Source organism: Miniopterus natalensis, chromosome 3 (assembly GCF_054644295.1).
Source record: "Miniopterus natalensis isolate mMinNat1 chromosome 3, mMinNat1.hap1, whole genome shotgun sequence".
Lineage (NCBI taxonomy): Eukaryota > Metazoa > Chordata > Mammalia > Chiroptera > Miniopteridae > Miniopterus > Miniopterus natalensis.
Window position 1 is genome coordinate 97,014,646 of NC_142083.1, and position 19,095 is coordinate 97,033,740.

Below are 19,095 nucleotides of genomic sequence, written 5' to 3' on the forward strand. Positions count from 1 at the left end.
ATTCTCCTTCCTCCAATCTGACTAGTGTGCCTCTTTGAGCCTCCTCCATAGTTTGAAGGAGCATATGAAAACTGGCCTTAATGTGAAGCACAAAATGAAATAATTTGGGGACAGCTGGTGTGTCTTCCTTCCCCCTTACGAAAACAGCCACTTGGTCTATAGGTAAACTCTTTTAGCATTAAAGGAGTGGGGGCACAGGACCTACACCTTACCAATCAATACTATCCCAGGCCTCTGGCTACAGATGGAGTCAGAGAGGTACTTGAGGACTTTACTGGGATTCTTGCTGTTGAAGTTGCTGGTAACAGGTAAGCCTGGAGTTGCCAGGAGCCTGAGCATAAAGTGACTCTTCTAAAAATATTTAAAACAAAGCAAAGGGAAGCAGAGATCAAGTTTAATGATCCCATTTGAGGCTCTGGCTCCAGTCATGCCCAAAGTCATTAAAATCAATGCAGTTTTTACTTATACAGCCCAATAAATTCTCTTTAAATACAAGTGACACTATCACCTGCCACTGAACAGTCCTTAATACACAGCTTAGAAAGCATGAGTCCTGGGGTCTGTTAGAATAACCAACAGTTTATTAAAAGCTTGCCATGGGGGCTCTGTGCCAGCCCCGTAGCTGGGAGGGTCTCCCGTGACAGCCCCCAGACCTGGGAGCAGGCCCTTCCAAGGTCCTTTCCTTGTTCCCCTGCCCCAGCTCTGATCTCAAGTTTAAAAAAAAAAAAAGACAAGACGGCACAGGACGTCAGACGGCAACAGGGGAATGGAGAGACCCAGGCATCCTGACCCCAAGACCCCATCCTGATCCTTCTTCCTATGCAAGCCTTTTCCTCCTGTACTTCCCACCCCAGGCCCCAGACTTGCTCTGCCACATCCCAGGTCTGGGGGGCCTGGCATCCGTTATCCATGGCCCCATTGCAGGGGTAGTATAGTTCTTTGAATATAGTATATCTAGACCCACCCTTCCCCTCCCCCAGGGGACTAGATGAATATTTGACACACATATCTCCCTCCTTTTCCGAGGCTGTGATGGAGAGAGACCCTGGCACCATGGTGGGGAGGCAGGGGCTCCTAGTCAGCCTTGAGACACCTATGCCCAAGCTGACCCTGGACCACTGGCCAGCCCAAGAAGCTCATGAGATGAGGAGGTTTGAGGAGAGTTGGAACCAACATCCTGTCCCCCACCCGTGGGTGGGCCTCAAGTTTACAGCCCTCCAGAATCAGGCTCTACCCACCCCTGCCCCTGCCCCTTCATCTGCTTATCCACCCTGCACTTCAGGAATAGAAGTGGGAGGAACCATTGAGGATGTGGGAAGCGACACTGGTACTGCGGCTCAGAGGCCCAGGCACCGCGGCAGCAGGTGGGCCCACATTGTCACTGCCACTACCCCCCGAGGCTGCCCGTCGCAGGGGCTGGGGGCTGTTTCTTAGCAGTAGCAGGGCTCCACCACGGGGTGTCCCACTCTGTGCTGGGGGCCCCAGCCAATTTGGGGGACCTGGGGGAGCCAGCAGAGAGGGCTGGCGCCAGGCTGGGGGGGGCATGCCAGGTGGAGGAGGGCCATGGCTCCAGTGTGCCCCTGAACGGGGAACAGGGCGGGAGGGCCAGGCAGGGGCAGGGGGTGGAGCGGGATAGCCCTGGGCAGCAGCCTCAGCTGGGATGCCTCCCAGAGCCATACTGGAGAAACCCAGCCTCATGCTCTCAGCATCGAAAGCCTCGATCTCACGGGCCTGACGCTCGAGCAAACTCCGGATTCGCTCAGAACGCCCTGTCTGCAGGGCCAGCAGCTCCTCTTCTACCTGGGGCACCCAGAATAGAAATCAAAGAGTCCAGTGAGGGTGGGGGTACTGCCTTCCCCACCCCATCCTGGAGGCCAAGCCGTCTTACCCGCTGTTCCAGCAGTGCCCGCCTCAGAGCTACTCTCTGTTCCAGCTCTCGCAACTCCCTCTCGTGTTGACTTTCCGTGCGGATCTTGATCTTACTCTGATAAGCATTGAGCAACTCCAATTCCTGTTGAAGCTGCTGCCGAAGGGCCTGGAACTCTGCTTCTTGGGTCTCATCAAGCCGCAGCTGGAAATTAGGAAGAACTAGTTTTAGGGGCCTCCTCCCCCACCCCCACAATCCTCCCCTGCCCCAGGTAGGCCTGGGCCCTAAGGTTTCAAGCAGCAGCCAGTGTCAACATCTACCAAAATGAAAGGTCGTCATACCCTGTGACACAGCAATTACACTTCCAGGAATTTATCCCCAAGGTATACTTGCACATGTGCTCGAAGGTGTTCACTGAAGCGTTGTAATAGCAAAATACTGGAAACAACCTAAATGTCCACCAATAAGGGATGGGTTAAATAAATTATGGTATATTCATACCATGGAAAATTCTACGCTGTTAAAAAAATGAGGTATGTGTACTGACATGGGAAGATGTCCAAGAAACATTAGGTGGAAAAAGAAGTTAAAGAATAGTATGTAAAGTATGATTCCATTCTTGTTTAAAATTTTTATGTAACTTTTCAAATATGCATAGGAAAAATCTAGTACAATGAATTATTAACAACTGTTACCTCTGAGAGGGACTGGGTGAAAAAATAGCAACGAACAGTGTTACTTTTTACACCATGTGTATATTTTAAGTGGCCCATTCCAGTCTTATGTGTGACCACTTTTAGAACAGCAACCTTCAAAACCCTCCAGAAGTCTGAGAAAATTGGCCTGAGGGCTACAGGCATTTTGATTTGCTCCCTGTTCACACATTAAACTAACTCAGGCTCAAGGAAAAATTACAGCCACTCTTTTCTTGGTGGTTCCTGGTAGAGTAGGCAGGCTGGCTTTGTCAAAGAAAATCCTCCAGAGAGAATAAAACCATTTAGGAGAATACTAACTGGGAGAGTGAGGCTTCCCAGGAACAAAAAGCCCCTTCTCTGTCTACCCCCCTCCCCCACTTTCGCTGCCCATAACCAAGTGGGAAAGAGAGGCCAACCTCCACCATGCTCTCCCTCCCTGGACCCCAGGCCTCACCGCCTGTGAGCTGAGCATCTCTGAGATGGACTGGTCGTATTGCTCGGCTAGGATTGCCAACTTTCGGGTCTGTTCTTCCTTGAGCCGCTTAAGGAGGCTCTTGTGCTGAGCTTTGGGCGTGGTCTCCAACAAGTGTGCCCGCAGAGCCTTGTACTGCCGAGTCTGGATCTTACACGTCTCCTGGAACTGCTTCTTGATCTGCAGCTCCTTAGACTATGCAGTGGATGGACCGAGGGGAAATGGGGGCAGGGGAGAGGGAGAGGAAGAGGAGGAGGAGGAGGAAGAGGAGGAGGAGGAGGAACAATCAGGGGAGAAGGGGAAAAGAGAGAGGAGAGGAGACAGAAACAGAGACAGGGAGAGGGAGAGAAACAGAAAACATGTTAGACAGAGGGGGCGGGGGGAACTGTATACAGACAGACATGGAGAGATGGGATTGTGTTGAGAGAGATCAGAAAGATTCTCAATGGGCAAGGGATGCAAAGAAAACAAGACAGGTTCCAAGAGCATGTTCACAGAGTTGGGTGGAAAACACACAAGAAACAGCAGGAGAGTTCATGGACAGGGAACTGAGAATCTTTAGAGTACTAAGGGCATACAAGAAGCTTTGACCATGCAAAGAGAAAACATGACCTAGAGATAGTAGCATGTGAGCAGATACAGAATGTGTACAAGAGGAGAAAACCAAATCACACAACACACCCATGGAAGAGAGCAACACAGCTAAAGACAGAGGAAGGCCCAGGTTCAGCACCTCTGGGTGGGAAGGAGGGAAGGAGGATAAGCACGGAGCTGAGAAATGGATAAGAAGAGGTGGCCCATCTCAGGCCACATAAGGCAAAGGGGCAAAGGAGGTGGCCAGAAAGGGCCTGACAAGTTCAATGGGCCAGCAGCTGCCACCCTGGCCAGATCTCCACATTCCAGTCAGCCCCTTACGCACTCAGCTCCCATTCCAAGCCCACAACCAATCCCATTTCCACAGCCCCCATACTCTCTGCCTGGCCCCCCAAACTCATTACCCTCTACTGTAGAGGGTTTCCAGACCCATCCCCCAGCCCTTTAGGATAATGTCTGATGCCAGGAGAGAAATTCAGCTCCCAGAAAGAAGGGAACCATATAGGGAATGGTTGGGAAACAAAGCAGGGGGTGAGGACAAAAGGACCTGGAACCTAAGGACTCATCTTAAGGAATCCACAAATGGGAACTGTGGGAATAAGAAAATACGTCAAAGCTCAAAGAGGTCCAGACCCCCAAGCTGGTGGTGGTCATGATGCAACAAAGCTATGACGGCAGAGAGGATGAGGCTGAAGGATGAAAGGGGTTGAGATAACGTAGATGGAGGTGAAGAGGTCATGGAGCCGGGGACCAAGGGTCTGGATTGGGGGCATACCGGGGAGGCTAGGCGGCAGGACAAAGCAGACAGAGGCAGCCTGGGCCAAAGGTATAGTTCCGCTCAGATATTTTATTTGTGTTTGTCTTTTTCTTTTTTTGATGGGGGAAAGGGGATAGGTTGGAAGGGAGACAGAAAAACAAAATCAAAGAGAGAAAAAAAAAACATGACTCTTTCCACCCACCACCACACCTGGCCCCAGGCCTGAGTCAATGAGGGTGAGGATGAGCACACACACAGCGGGAGAACAGCAATAACTTAGGGGGGGGGAGGAGCTTCAGGAGAACACGAAGTGTAACTTCTATGCTCCATAGTGGAGGAGGCTGCCTGTCTAGAGGTCTAAAGGGCTGGGGGGGGGAGGCATACTGAGGAATGAGGGGTGAAAGGACTGGGACTGCAGAATCTTCACTGAGTAGTGGGGGATAAAGTGCTCAATGCTCTAGATTTGGGCTGGTCACCTCCAGGGAGGCAGGGCCCGGGACTGACGGGTTCGGGATTTCCGCCCAGCTAGAGTCCCTGGTGGTGATTGGCAGGAGGCAGGGGGCCCTTGCCTGCGTTGGCTGCGTGGTAGCAGTCGGGGGATACGGCTGGGTCGTTCACCCCGAAGCAGGCCCCAGCTGGCCAGTGTGTGGATAGCCCAGGGAGGCAAGCGGGAGGCCAAACCCTGGCTGGCCCGCGCCAGGTGCCAGTTCCAGCCCTTGCACAGGGCCCAAAACCTTGCCAATAGGGCTAGTGGGTGTCGGGAAGCGCGGGAATTACCCCGCCGAGGCCCAGGAACAGGCAGTCGGCTGCGGAAACCATCCTTGTTGGTCTTGGGGTACAGTGCAAACAGACCCCGGTCACCCACTGCCCCACAGCCCTGTAGGGCCCTAAAGGCCATGGGCGATAAGCGCAGCAGAGCCCGTAACCAGAGCCGAGAGATGCCCCGGCGAATCTGAGGTCCCTGCTGCCGCACCCATTTGCCCCCAGCTGCCATAGCTGCCAGTGGTAAAGCCAGGCCTGGCCAGGCTAGGAGCCAAGCAGCCCCAAGGCCCAGAGGGACACCCATAAGGCCTCGGCGCCAGCTCAGACCCAGGATAGCCCCCAGTGCAGTGCCCTGGGCGAGAAGTAAGAACAGACTGGGGGGCAGATGCAGAGCTGTACAAAGAAGTAGGTAGGAGGCCCCCAGGCCCACCAGCCCTACCTCAAGGGCTAGCAGCGAGGCCTGCAAGCCACCCCCACCCTGGGCCGCCAGCAGCGGGAGCAGCAGCAGAAGTAGTAGGGGCAGGAGGCCAGAGGAGGACCCCACTGCAAAAGAGAGGCCAGCCAAGAGGCCATGGGACAGGAGTCCAGGGAACTGGCTAGCAGGGCTGGGCCTCAGATATGTTGGAGGGGGTTCAGGGGGGATGTCTGGTGAGGGACAGCCATCTCCAGGATCCCTTGGGGTCCTAATTGGAGCCCCCTCCTCCTCTTCCTCCTCCTCCTCCTCAGGTACTGGGGTCAGTGCTGGGCCCTGGACCCAGCCAAGCTCAAATTCCTCATCCAGGAGGCTCCCATCCTCCTTCTCCCATAATCTCCATGTCCTGGCCACCTCCTGGCCCACAATGTTCCTCTCCTGAGGTGCCAGGTATGGGACTCTAAGCTCCTCTATCTCCTCCTCAGGAAGACCCCAAACTTCCTCATCAACCAAACTCCTAAGTTTTTGTGGACTGGGACTAGAAGTTCCTGATTCTTCCCCCAATATCCTCTGCTCCTCTGGTTCCAAGGTGGCCCCTTCCTTTCCCAGAATCCTTCTCTCTGGAACTGCTTGCTCCTCCTCTCCCAGAATTCTTTGGTCAAGGACTGCCTCCTGGCCAGATGAGCAGGGATGCTCTTCTCTAGGGGTGCCTGTGCTGGGTGGTCCCAGAGCCCCAGGAATGGGGAGCGGGAGGCCCGGGGGACGCTGGCCTGCACGTACTTTGAGGCTCTTGGGCTGCTGGCGAACCTGGGCTGCATGCTTCTGCCGCAACTCTTGCTCACGCCGCTTGTTGTACTCCAGCTGGTTGCCCAGCTCTGTCTGGTGCTGCAGGCGGGTGAGCTCTGCCCTTGTGCGCTGTACAGCCTGGAGCTGTCGTAGCTCTAGCTCCCGTGTGGCCTCATGCTGCCGCAGCAGCAATGCACACTCCAAGTCCTTCTGTGTCTGTTTCTTGTTCAAGTCCTGAAGCAGAAGAGAGGCAGGGCCCAGAGTCCAGTCAGGAAGCCTTGTTGGTGTCAAGGAAGTGAGAGTCCCAAAACTCCTTGGCAGAAGGAGCTGAGGGTGGGGAGATGAGGTGTGTAGATGAGGGGTATAAGGGAGCCAAACTCCTGGCTGTCCTGGAAACAGAATCTTAAGGGAATTCTAGCAGGGTCTGTCTGGTAGGCATGAGAAACAAAAGGGGTGTTCAAGAGATGGCAGAGCCATAAAATGGAGGGCAGTGGAGAAAGACAACCACAAGTGAGGCAAATGAAAAAGGCTGTCTGGGATCTGGGAGGATAATGGGATATGGGGTGACCCACCTCTCTCAGCAAATCCTGGTCCAGGCTGTGACGAGCCAGTAGCATCTTGCGCTTGTACTGGCGACACTGCAGCTCAAAGTACTGGCGTTGCCGCCGTAGCAGCCCTGCCTCCTCCTCTGCCTGGCACTGCTGTAGTTGCTCCTTCTGCCGCAAAAGCCACTCAGCCTTCTCCCGCTTAGGTGTGCTGGGGTTCTCCTGGAGCTCCTGGGCAGTGGGGAGAGCAGGGCAGTTAGGATCTGCCTTGCCCACCACCAGGACCTACCTACTGCTGTAACCTATCCCACCTCCTTTAGCTGCTCCTTCCTAAGTTTGTAGGTTCGCTTCTGCGCCTCCAGCAAGGCAGCCAGCTCCTTCTTCTGCTGCCCAAGGATGTGCTGCTGGAACTTCCGCTCCTCAGCCTGGGCAGCTCGCGCCTCCTTCTCACCGATGGCCTGGTGCCGCCGTGACAGCTTTTCTGCCTCAGCCCCGAAGCCAGCCCGCTGTGCCTCAAGCTCCCGCTGCAGCCGTGCACTATGCTCATCACGTTCACCCCTCAGCCGTGACTCCAGGGCCAGCAGCTGTTTCTGGTGCTGTCGTCGCATCCGCTTATAGCCACTTAGCTGTTCCCGCAGAGCTGAGTCCTGCTCATGCTCCTGGATCTGACGGCTGACCTGGAGGGGAGAGACAAGGGTGAGCCCTGACCTCCATTTTAACAACACACAGAGTCTTCATGCTCTTTGGACAAAGAGCATGGGTTTTAGAATCCTGGGTTTATTTCTCACATTTGGTACCTTCTTCACACATAACCTCTCTGAGCCTGCCACCTCAATTGGAAAATAGAAATATAATAGACTTCACAGACTGATGTGACTGAATGAGATGATAAAATATACTGAGCATATCCTGGTGTAAAAGTAGGAACAACTCATATTAGTTCAAAAGAGTAAGCAAACAGACCTGGGTCTATGTCCCAGCTCTGCCATTTACTAACCGTGTGACCTCAGGCAAGTTAAGGTTGCTAAGCCGAGGTTTCCTCATCTATTAAGTGGGGGGGATAATACCTCCTTATATGTGACTGTGGAGATTAACTTTGATACATACGTACTAGTGTCTGGAACACTGAACCAGTAAGTGTTAGCTTCGTTTCCCTTCAGCAAACACTGAGGATCATTACAGCCCAAGTTCAGAGCCGGGATCTGGACGTGAGATGTTGGAATAACAAGAATACTGGCCCTGGATGTCCACATATAAGCTTTGAGCTAAGGTCCACTGTCCAGGTGGCCAATCCCCTGGAAGTCACAGACTTCTCTGCACAGTATCACAAAGAACCAAGTATCACAGGATTTGAAGAGTTGACCTACCAGAACAACCAACCACATGCAGAGACCACAAGAACATACTAGACCAAGTAGCCTGTAAGGGGTTGTTGGTGCTTCCAGCTAAGCAAGAATGTAATCTAAATGTTTATTAAAGGTATGAACGAAAAACTATGTTTTATAAAGTCTACCCACTTTTCCCTGTCAACTGAGAAAAACATTGCTATGACTTAGTTTTAAGAAAGGACCAAGGTCCTGTTTACAGAATTTGAGAACCATCAAAGGTGCTCGGGCAAGTGCCCTGGGCAAGCAGGTCCTGTGAGTCACAACCGCCTCATCTCTCCAATGGGATCATACTCGGTCCCTCCCCGAGGAGCTGGATTAAATATAGGCATGTGTGTGGACCTGAGAACCAATCACTAGTATGAGACAGATACCTGAACATCACCCTTGCCCCCTAAAAGCACAGAATCCAGCCCATCTTTCATAATACTATTCAGGAGCAGCACAGCACAGGGATGTAAAGCACCCAATTGGCCAGGGGCCTAGGAAGGCCCCGAGACACTATTTAAGCCCAGCCACAAAAATGGTATGAAAGTTTGCCAAGCTAGGAACACCCAATGTGGCTAATCCACTGGAGGACTATGACTTCCGGGGGACTGGACACATTGGGCAGTGTGGCCAAAACAGTCTGTTGGAACGAGACAGGGCTGAAGAGAAGGTAAGACACAGTAACCAAAAGTGAGGTTAGAATCTGGACTTACTTCTGTGTCACAAGGAGAAAATAATTTCTGGACTTAGTTTGGGGCCTCTAGCCCAAGGAAGGATGGCTGCACTTACCAGGGAGGCAGTACGGATGGTAGCAAAGTGGTCCCGGTTGCGGCAGTAGGCCCGGCGGCGGGCAGAAGAGGTGGTAGAGGTGGGAGCTGGGGCTGCAGGCTGCTGGAGAGGTCCCGGGGTCAGCTCTGGCTGGTAGGGGTCGTCATACAGGTTGTCAGAGCCCTAGAGGGAAGGTGGAAAGGATGTTCCAGGCTCAGAGGCCACTGGACCCAAGGGGAGTTCCCTGGAGACCCAGTCAGATTTAGAGGAGAGGCAGTCATGCTTGGGAGGGAGAGAAGGGAAACGAGATGATGCCTGAGCATGGGGCTGGGCCTTTCCACTATTAGGCCTACTCAGGGTGAGCTGCATACCGGCAGGCGGTGGATGATGGAACTATGGGAGGTGACTGTGTGCTCCCCCTCCTGCATCATGGCCATCTCCCGGGCTTCAGGGCCTTCCTCCTCCTCTTCCTCCTCCTCTTCCTCCTCTTCTTCCTCCTCATTGTCTGAGGCATCTGCTAGGCTGTTGACTGAGCTGCTCTGACTGGAGGCGCTGATGGACATGCTGGGCACTGAGTGGCTACTTTCTAGACTGGTCAGTGTCCCAGCCCGATGCATGTAGGGCTCCACCTCCTGTAGACAGGGCGTAGGCTGTTGGGCAGGGAAGGGGAAGAACAAGGGGTGTGTACATGGAGGTAGCACAAGGAGACAGTGGGTGTGAGGAGGGGTGGGCAAGGGGGGCCAAGCAGCTGCTAGGATGCAAGTACATGGTGGTAAAGGGTGGCAGGGCAAGCTGGGTCACCTCCTCCTCCTCTGGAGCCTCAGCACCAGGGCCGTTGGGTGCCTCTTGAAACAGTATCTTCTTCATCTTGCGGTACTGCAGGTTGTCCAGCTCCCGCACAGCATCCTTGGTCCTCTGAATTAAGTCCATAATGACTGTGGGTGGCCGCTCCCGGAGCACAAAGCGGTGCTGGGGAAAGAGAACACTGAGGTGTGCTGCCAGGCGCACCGATGACCCTCAATATCCTATGGGTGCTGGCATTACCTCTAACCTAAGGCACTCCCCTGGGGCCCACGCCCATCATAGGTGGATGCTGGCTTTGTCCCAACACTTTCTCCCACATTAATTTTCACAACCCAATCTCTACTCCCAGTCTCTTGTTCCTTCAGCCACGGCTGACAAGCAAGAATAGTCAGATCTGGATTCTAGTCCAAGTCCTCTATCAAAGTGTTATATGCCCCAGACATGTCACGAGGCCTCTCTGGGCCTCACAAGGTATCCCACAATTATAAAACTGTCAAATTAGACAATCTACATCAGTTCCCAACTAAGGCTCCTCAGGTTCCCATAAATCTATGAAGGGAAGATGGACCCCTCTACTTTTGATAAGTCAAAAAACACCTAAGGGAAATCATACATTTACCCATGACAAGGCTACACAGGCTTTTTGCTTGATTTACATCAGATCAGTGTGGTAACCCTGGTTATCGCAAGCTGACCAGAAACTCTGGCTCACAATTATATACATTTTTGATTAATAAAAGATACGAAAACAAATTATTACTTAATAAATAAAGGCAGTCCAGTAGACAAAATCTAGCAACACACAGTGTCCATAGGGTACAGAGATGATGATGGAAATTCATAAATGAAGTTCTTGGTGGAGGAAGAACTAGGAATCACTAATTTCACTGAAGGATTTCTTGTGGCTTGAAGAAGCTACAATGCTGGGAGAATGCTAGACCAGTGAGTCCTCACCTTCAGAAGAACCTCTGAGGTTGGTCTGTCTTGAGGGATTTTCTGGAGACAGGAGTCGACAAAATTCCGGAAGTACTCAGACCTAGTAGTCACAGGAGGGTGAGGGAGGAGGGGTGGGGAGGGCATGAGTCAGGCAGCCTTACCCTATGGCCTAACTGCCGGGCCCAGAAATCCAAGTCCTTACCAGTGTCCTGACTGGAGCACAGGGGACTCATTCTGTGCAATGTGGTATAAGGCACTCATCGCATTCATGTTAAACAGCGGTGGTTTTCGTTCCGCTATAGAGACAGATCAAGTGGAAGAAAGTAAGAGGTGGCAGGTAGGCAGAGGAGACTGGAACAGAAATCAGAAGTCTCTGTTTCACATTTCAGCTCCTGACTGTCTTCAAGGAACTTTCAGTCTGACAGGAAAGATTAAATAGAACTGGGCAAATAATATCAAGTTCAAACTGTTAACTGGCACAAGAGGGAGGCAGATAATGGCTGAAAACCTGGGTGTGTGATAGACCTTCAAGCTGGTACATTTGCAGGGCATTCAGGGAAGGTCTTTTGGAAAAAGGAATATTGGAGTTAGGCCTTAGATTAGAAATTGCAAGCCAGGAGCCCCTTGTGGCTCAGACAAATGTGCTGTGAAAAATCAGATCTAGTGAACTGGAGCCTACATTCTTGCATAACAATGGGTGGGAGCTAAGCACCAGCAATCTCCAGTTTGCCATAGTCTTCTCCATATTCCTTCTCTGGTCCTGACTATCAGTAGCCATTTATCATCAGGATTGATGTTTTTTGTTTTTTAACTGTAGAGAAGTATTTCTCTGTATCCATGTCTCTACCAAAACTAGAAATAAAATAGATAGCTCTAGATTTTTCTTATTCCTGGCCTGCTTCACGTATTTGCATCACCTGTCTGGTTGCAGCTTCAAATGGCAAATGCAGACATGGAGAGATAGACATGTACAAATTTCTGCCCTTCGGCAGGGGACACAAAATAAACCAAGGCAAGAAAGTGGAAAAGTTCATGGCACACAGGGGTGGAGCTCATGAAGGGGAGAGCCAGAGTGTTAGGAAGCAGAGCGTTAGCCTGGTGTAAGAAAAGATGGATAGGATTTTGGTCTTGAAAGCAATAGGGAGCCACTGATGGCTCTGAGGAGGGGGGGGTAAAACAACAGAGTTTGGGCAGATTTCTGTGACATAAGAAAGACTGTAGTAAGAGAGATTGGCAGTAGGCAAGATCACTGCAAGAAGTTGCTGATTAGAATAACTAACAGCATCACTTTCTTAGACAACTATCCTGTGCTTGGCACCTGTTGGAGGCCTTACAAACATTATCTCACTAAATAGTTTCAATAGTGGCTTGGCCAGTGTGGCTCAATGGTTGAGTGTCGACCCATGAACCAGGAGATCACGGTTCAATTCCCAGTCAGGGCACATGCCCAGTTTTCGGGCTAGGTCCCCAGTGGGGGGCATGTGGGAGGTGGCCAATCGATGACTCTCTCATCACTAATGTTTCTATCTCTCTCTCCCTCTCCCTCTCTGAAATTAAAAAAAAAAAAAAAAAAGTTTTAAAAGTGCGGGCCGATAAAGATGAGAACCTTAACTTGGCTTCAAGGCCTTATGAACTCACTGGAGCCTACCTCTCTGTCCGTATCACTCACTGCTCTTTGCATTAGTGCATTATTCCAAATAACGAAAGTTAGTTTCAGCTCCCCACGCCTGCTCTTACCTGTCTGGCGTGCTCTTCCCTACAGTCTTCGAACAGCTAACTATTATTTGCCCTGTGGTTCTGTTTAGATATCTCTGCTACAAGGAGACCTTCCTCACTCTCTGAACTAGGTCAAATACCTTGTTTTAGAGTTGTACTATTCCTTTAACTCCCCCATTCAGCTCTTATCACATTGAAAGAAAACATGCCTGTTTCCCCAACTTAAATATAAATTCCATGAACACAGGATCCTCATTCACTGTTATACCCCCAGAACCTACAAGCACAGCACATGGTACACCGTGGGTGCTCAAAAAAGGTTTAGAACTAGAGTAATAGACAGAAAGAGATAAATGCTATGAAATCTTTAGGTATAAGAACTGGGAGAATTTGACAGCCGCCTGTATTGGGGATCAAGGGTAGAGTTAAAATGGACAGGAACTTGGAGACCTTGAAGGATGGTATGGTATGGGAAGGAAATGAATAGAAAAGAGGATGAGGGAGCAGAGAGGGGGATGTCCTTACCCAGTTCGATGCAGGTTATCCCCAACGACCAGACATCCACCTTGCCATCGTACTGCCCTTCATCCATTGCCAGGATCACCTCTGGAGCCATCCTGGGAGAACAGTCAGGAGAAAGAGGCTAATTACCCACCCAGACCCTGCCAACTCCTGCTCCCAACTTCCTGGGAGCTCTCTCCACTCAACACTACTCCCACTCACCAGTACGGGGTGCCCACAAAGGAGTTGGCAGGTGCCATGATGGATGCAGAGCCAAAGTCCCCTAGCTTTACCAAGCCTGGCTCTGATAGCAGGATGTTCCCAGCCTTCACATCCCTGCCAAAGAAGCAAAGCACAAGAGTAAGAGATGCATCTCAGGAAGGCAGGGTAGGGGCTAGAGTATCAAGTTTTCAAGAAGGCTGTAGCCCAGCTGAATGAAGAGTGGTGTAGAGATCATCCCCCTCCCTCCCAGCCTTCATCAGTGCTGCTTGTACCTATGGATCATGTTGTGGGAATGCAGATAAGCCAGGCCCTGAAGGGCCCCGTGGGTCACAGCTGCAATCTCCACCTCCTGAAGGGGCTTCTTATGCACTGGGGAGTGAGGGAAAAACATCAAACTGAGGGAGCTCAACGGTGGGACTGGAACAAGCTTCCCTTACTTCCCCTATAGCTTCTCTGCTCTTCTCCCCTCTCCCACTTGGACAAAGAGTTACTTACCTTCTAGAAGGTCAGAAGCTGAGCCCAGGCAATACTCCATCACCAGCTAAGGAAGGGTCAAGGGTCAGAGATCAGCAGAATTGGCCACCCCTGGCCCATTTCCCTTGGGCAGAGATCCAAAACAGAGCTTCCTCACTCTATCCTTCACTCAGGCAATGCCCCAAGGGTAACGACAAGGAGGAAGGACAACTAAGAAAATGAGGGGTGGTAGGAGAATCCCTAGAGTCAGAGCCTCTCCCACCCGAATCCCTTCAAAGCCCCATCCAATCTCCAGCTCCTCCAACCCACGTGCCCCCTTTCCAACTGCTAATAGCCTGTCACTCTTCAAAGGAGCCTCTCCTTCTGGACAGACACTGCTGCTCATGGCTTTGTCGGAGAAATAAAGAGGCTTGGAGAGACTTCCTCCTTCCCAAGATCCCCACACCAGCACTCTGAGTAGGGCCCATCTAAGAGACTAGACCAAGAAATAAGGATGGGCCTGGTTGAAGGGTAAAAATCAGGCCAGAGTCAGGGGACCAGCTCACCCAAGCCGTGTGTTCCCTCAGGTAACAGCCCCGGTACTGAATGGTATTGGGATGCCGGAGCTTCTGTAGGAACCGAACCTCCTTGATGATGTCCTGCCACTTCTGGGAGGTGGTCAGGGGGAGGAGAGGCTTACTCAGCCTGCATCTTGAGACTGGGGTCTCCTGCCCCCCCCCCCCCAGTCTTGTTAAGCCTGACCCACCTCATTTGATTGCTTCCCACTGTAGGACATCTTCTTGATGGCCACCACCTCATTATTTCGGACATCTCGGGCCTAGAGGACCAGATAAGAAGGTGGTGAAGGCACCCAGTGAGAACTGGGCAGCAGGAAGAGGGCAGGAAAGGTTAGTGTGGTGGAGTCATGTAGAGAACTGTTTGGAGGGCCACACAGGGAAGAATGCAATCCCCATCCCTACCCCCACCCTCCCAAGCCCCAACTCACAAAGTACACAGCTCCAAAGCTGCCATGGCCAATCTCCCGAAGGTCAGAGAAAAGCTTTTCAGGGTCATCCTTGAAAAAGAGCTCAGCCACATCAGGGTCCTTCAGGCTCCCAGCCCGGCCCCCAGCTGGCATGGTGGCCCCTGAGGGCCCTGAGAGTGGGGCCTGATCTGGAGAATAAAAATGGTACTCTTAGAGCAAGGATGGGGCTCTCAGAGAGAGGAAGGTGTCCCTCAAGTTTCTGCCTTCCCCTTCCCTATTTCCCTGATGAGGAAGAGGCACTGCTGAGGAAGGGCAGGGGCAGATTAGGAACATAAAGCTCCAAAAAAATAAAGTTGCCCTGGCAACCAGAGCACGGGGGCCGGAGTCCCTAAAACTGCTAGGAAGACTGGGAGCTAAGGATCCTAACCATCCCCCTCAGACCTCAACAAGTTCCATTTCCCTATAACCCCAACTTCCTCCCTCAAGAATATAAGATTCTGCCTCCCAGCCAGATCCCCAAACCCCCAAGTGTTCTGTCCCACAAGTCCCATACTCCATCCATATTTCCAGACATCTTCCAATCCCCTTAGCGTTGAGGCCCCCTCCTCCTCCCCTCAACCTCTCACAGCCTGGAAGAGAGCAGGAAATGGCCAGGCCGGAGGCAGTGGAAATCCGGCCATTGTTATAAGTGGTTACTAGTCCAGAGGGGCCAGAAGACTCATTCTCAAAAAGGGCTAGGGATACTGTGGCAGGGAGGAGATCTAGAATGGGAAGGACAGGGACAGAAATGGCATCTGGCTTTGGGGCCCTCTCTGTGATCTGGGCTGCCTTATTTGTCCAGTACAATTACATAGGCATCACACAGGTACAGGGCATTTGCAGTGTACAAGTCACATTTATTGAGCATGTGCAGCAACACCTTATGCATTCTCTCTCATTCAATCCTTACCACAAACTTACGAGGTTATTACTATTACCCTTATTTTGCAGATGAGAAAACAGACTCAGAAAGGTTAAGCGACTTTCCCAAAACTGATCTTCTACCACTGCACTTTCAAAACAGCCTTATGACATAAGCAGGGCAGGATCACGGTCACCATTTCACAGATAGGGTCACTGAGGCATGTTAAGAAAAGAGGACTTCTCCAAGGTCAGAGAACAGGACTTCCTCCTCTCCAGTGAGGCATGTGTGCTCATTACTCTCCCTCAGCAACTCACTATAAGCTCAGGCCGCTCCTGCGGGAAGCTTTCTCTGACCACAGGGGTGCTTAGGGAGAGCTCCTAGAGCACCTAGCCAAACACCCAGAGAAAGCTCCTGCATCAAAGCCAGGACCCCCCAAAGGGATTCCAGGCCAGACTCCTGAGTAAGCACTTGTTGGAATTCAGGCACAAAGGAGCCTTCAGCAGAGCTGGACTCCCAGGGCAGAGTTCTAGCTCCTTAAAAGAGCCTAACAATTTAGCATGTAATTATATTCTGTCATGAATTGTTTCCTATTGTGCTGTTAATTTTGTCTCCTTAACCCAACTGGAAGCTGGAGGGCAAGGAGCAAGCCCAACTCTCTCGCGTGGGCCCCTAGGGTGCAGAAGGCTCAGAATAGTCTGTGAGATTGATGGGTTGCCCTCAGTACCTCCTAGGCTGCTCAAAGCAGGCCCCTTTCTCCATTCTCCTGCCAAGCAACCCTCATCCCAACCAGATACCCCCCTACAAAGGCAGGTGCTCAAAATTTGCCAAAGGAATCTTCTTGACCTCTTTACCAGTTCCCAACAAAGAATACCAACACAGGACCCTAGGCCACATCACATGGGGCCTCTTCCTCAAATAACATCGAACACAAGATCTGTGCTAAATCATAACCACCGTCTAAAATGGACAATGTTATCTCCATTCTGCAGATGAGGACATCCAAGTGTGCCTGTCCCTACACTACCAGTAGTACATTTCATACTCAATGTACAGCAACAGGGCTTTGGTAAGTTCATTATACTTGGTCGTCTCTTCAGTAAAATGAATTACAGCACAGGGGTGTTGTGAAATTTTTAGTGAGATCCCATACTTAGGAACACTATGCAGACATTCAGTATACGGATTTTTCTTTCCTGCCTCCAGGGTCACCACAAGGCTTTAACACTTTGGGGATCATCCTACCCCAGCAGCTTGGCTTAACTATTAAGAGACACCACTGTAGCTATCATTTGTCAGAAGAGAGCCCTCTCAGGAACCCAGGGCAAAGACTGAGATCACAGTAAAGATGAAGGTCACAGTGGAGAGAAAAATCCGTGAGGCAGAAGATAGGAGCCAGAGCCTCCCATCAAGAAAAGCTTCTGAGTATAACCCTCCCAAAAAAGGAAGCTCTTCTTCCTCCCATTCTTAAATCTTACCCCAACTTAAATCCTGATTCTGTCACTAAGTGACCTTGGGCAACCTCCCTGGGCCTTAATATTCTCAACTGTAAAATGGGAAGATAGCAATAAAAGGGTGAGTGGGGTTGCATGAGAAAATGGATGTACAGCACTTTGTAAATGATAGATTGCTGACAAGTGTTATGAGATTATTTATACGATATAGCTGGAGGAAAATACTGCCAGGCACTGCCAAACACAAATGCACACACACATTTCCTTGAAAGGACAAGAAACCCAACCAGACCATGCTTAAAAAACAGATAAGCAGACCCACCATGGGGATCAGAGGCATGGGGATCGACACCCCAGAACATACAGTTAAAAGGGTTATAATCACGGAGGCATCTGTGAGGGACAAAGTGAACAGGCGAGATCAGAAGGGTGCAAACCCATCTGATTAGCTCACACACCTAGGGTGTGACGCCCGGTGACATCAGAGACCCTGTCACCTGAGGTCCCCCATCAAAAAGACATAATGAAGGGATGAGGAAGGGGAAGAAGGTGGTAGCAGAAGGCAAGGCTAGCCTGAGGCTGACCACTGGCCCAGCTGGGTTTCCCCATCCTGAGTTGAGGGCCTACCCAGGCCCAGCTTCTGAGAAAGGAGCACCCTTTCTTCTCAATGCTAGACACAGGGACCCGCGTCCCTGCACCCCGTGTCTCACCTGGTAGGGGTCACTATGGTGCCCCAGCGCTTCCGACTCCTCCTGGGGTCCTCCAGCGGCTCGGCCAAGCTGGGAGAGGGGCAAGGAGACCTTTCCCCTTGCCACCTCTTCCTCGGCTTTTTCCCTTCCTGAGGGGCGGGCCCGGGAAGCCTCCCCTGGAGGGGAGGGGGTGACAACCTGATCTGACCTCGCGGTCCAGTCCTCCTCCTCGAGGGCGACAGTTGCGGAGTCGCGGATTTCTGATTGTGGGGTCTGAACCCCAGATATCTGAACGCGGGGAGGCTGAATCTGGTATTTGAACGAGTGGGGAATTAACCCCGGATATGGTGCACGCAGGGCCCTGAACCCGATATTTGGAACCCTATAAAACGAGCCCAGGTTTAGAAAGGTTGGGACCCGAAGTCGCGTATATCTCCAACCTGTGGGGCTAATAGCCAGATATTTGAGAAGCGAGGGGACAAGCCCGAAAATTCAGGACCGGAGCACCAAAGCACCAGGTCTCCGGCCACCGACAGGGCGCCCACCCCTAGGACGTCCGGCCAAACGGCCCCTCTCACGTCAGGGTCGGAGGGTGACAGCCCCACTCCCGCCCCGGCCTCCTCCTCCTTCTCTCTCCTGAGGGCAGGTGAAAGATTGTAGCTAAGGGAAGTCCCGGCAGCCCCTCTCCCTCTCCTCTTCAGTCTTAGGTTCTCGCTGCACCACAACCCAGGTCTCGTCCCGGTCTCCCTCTCCCTCTTCCTCCCAATTCCAAGATGGAGACCGGGTGGGAGCGCGCAAGCGCTGTAGAAACGCCCGGCCAAAGGGGGCGGGGCCTCAGAGGAAACAGCCCCGCCCCTCTCTCCTTACTGCTGGGGCCGGGGAGATAGGCAGCCATGAAGGCAGAGTGCGCACGCGCTCCGCCACGCGGACCCTGGGTGGGAGGCGGGGAGAAGGGCTAGGCTTGGAGGGGGAGGAGCCCAGCGCGCTTTCCAACTGGCGGTGGAGGGGGCTGCGGCGCAGGGGTTCGCCCCGCCTTAGCGGTGAGCCTGAGCTTGTTGCTAGGGGAAGCTTTGAGGGGGCGCGGGCGGAAGGAAAAAAGAAGACGTGATCTGCGCCTGCGTGCAGAGCAGATGCTGGGAGGGGTGAGGGAAGGCTGGCGCTTGGCGCGGGAAAAGGCGGGAAAATGGGCTGCTCAGGTTAGTAACCAGACAGCCTCCCTTTGGGCTACCAACTTTGAGGAATCTTTGCTAGGTAATTTGTAAAGTCCTTAAAGCAAACTGAGGCCTTTTACAGTTGCATGACCTGTCCAAGGTCATATTGCATTATGTAAAAGCACTCCCATGCCCAAACCCACCCAATTCTCTCAACTAGCTGAAATTAGCGATTTTATTTTATAGGCATAA

The 19,095-nt window shown here is 51.9% G+C and overlaps 1 protein-coding gene across 4 annotated transcripts; it reads right to left on the minus strand.

Moving 5' to 3' along the window:
- Positions 1–559: 559 nt before the first annotated feature.
- TAOK2 (TAO kinase 2) lies at positions 560–18,470 on the minus strand. Of its 4 annotated transcripts, none has more exons than XM_016218559.2 (19): positions 17,714–18,459; positions 14,670–14,836; positions 14,430–14,501; positions 14,230–14,331; positions 13,706–13,751; positions 13,483–13,579; positions 13,211–13,324; positions 13,013–13,104; positions 10,974–11,067; positions 10,790–10,871; positions 9,833–10,000; positions 9,403–9,663; positions 9,053–9,214; positions 7,202–7,567; positions 6,918–7,121; positions 6,340–6,579; positions 3,017–3,229; positions 1,889–2,071; positions 560–1,800 (listed from the first exon to the last, which is right to left on the minus strand). In XM_016218559.2, the coding sequence occupies exons 2-19, from the start codon at positions 14,799–14,801 to the stop codon at positions 1,279–1,281; spliced, it is 3,150 nt and encodes a 1,049-aa protein (XP_016074045.2). In that variant the 5' UTR covers positions 14,802–14,836; positions 17,714–18,459; the 3' UTR covers positions 560–1,278. The 4 variants fall into 4 exon arrangements, with proteins under 4 accessions (XP_016074045.2, XP_016074044.2, XP_016074043.1 ...); XM_016218558.2 differs by having other exon boundaries at positions 9,403–9,681; XM_016218557.2 differs by lacking the exons at positions 560–1,800; positions 1,889–2,071; positions 3,017–3,229 and having other exon boundaries at positions 4,456–6,579; positions 17,714–18,470.
- Positions 18,471–19,095: the final 625 nt, after the last annotated feature.

Excerpts from the sequence above, each read along its gene's own strand:
- TAOK2 (XM_016218556.2), bottom strand. The coding sequence starts at position 14,801 with ATGCCAGCTGGGGGCCGGGCTGGGAGCCTGAAGGACCCTGATGTGGCT. Across the intron at positions 13,325-13,482 it reads TCCCACAACATGATCCATAG|GGATGTGAAGGCTGGGAACA; the intron begins GTACAAGCAGCA and ends CTTCTTTGGCAG. Across the intron at positions 13,105-13,210 it reads TTTGTGGGCACCCCGTACTG|GATGGCTCCAGAGGTGATCC; the intron begins GTGAGTGGGAGT and ends CTGTTCTCCCAG.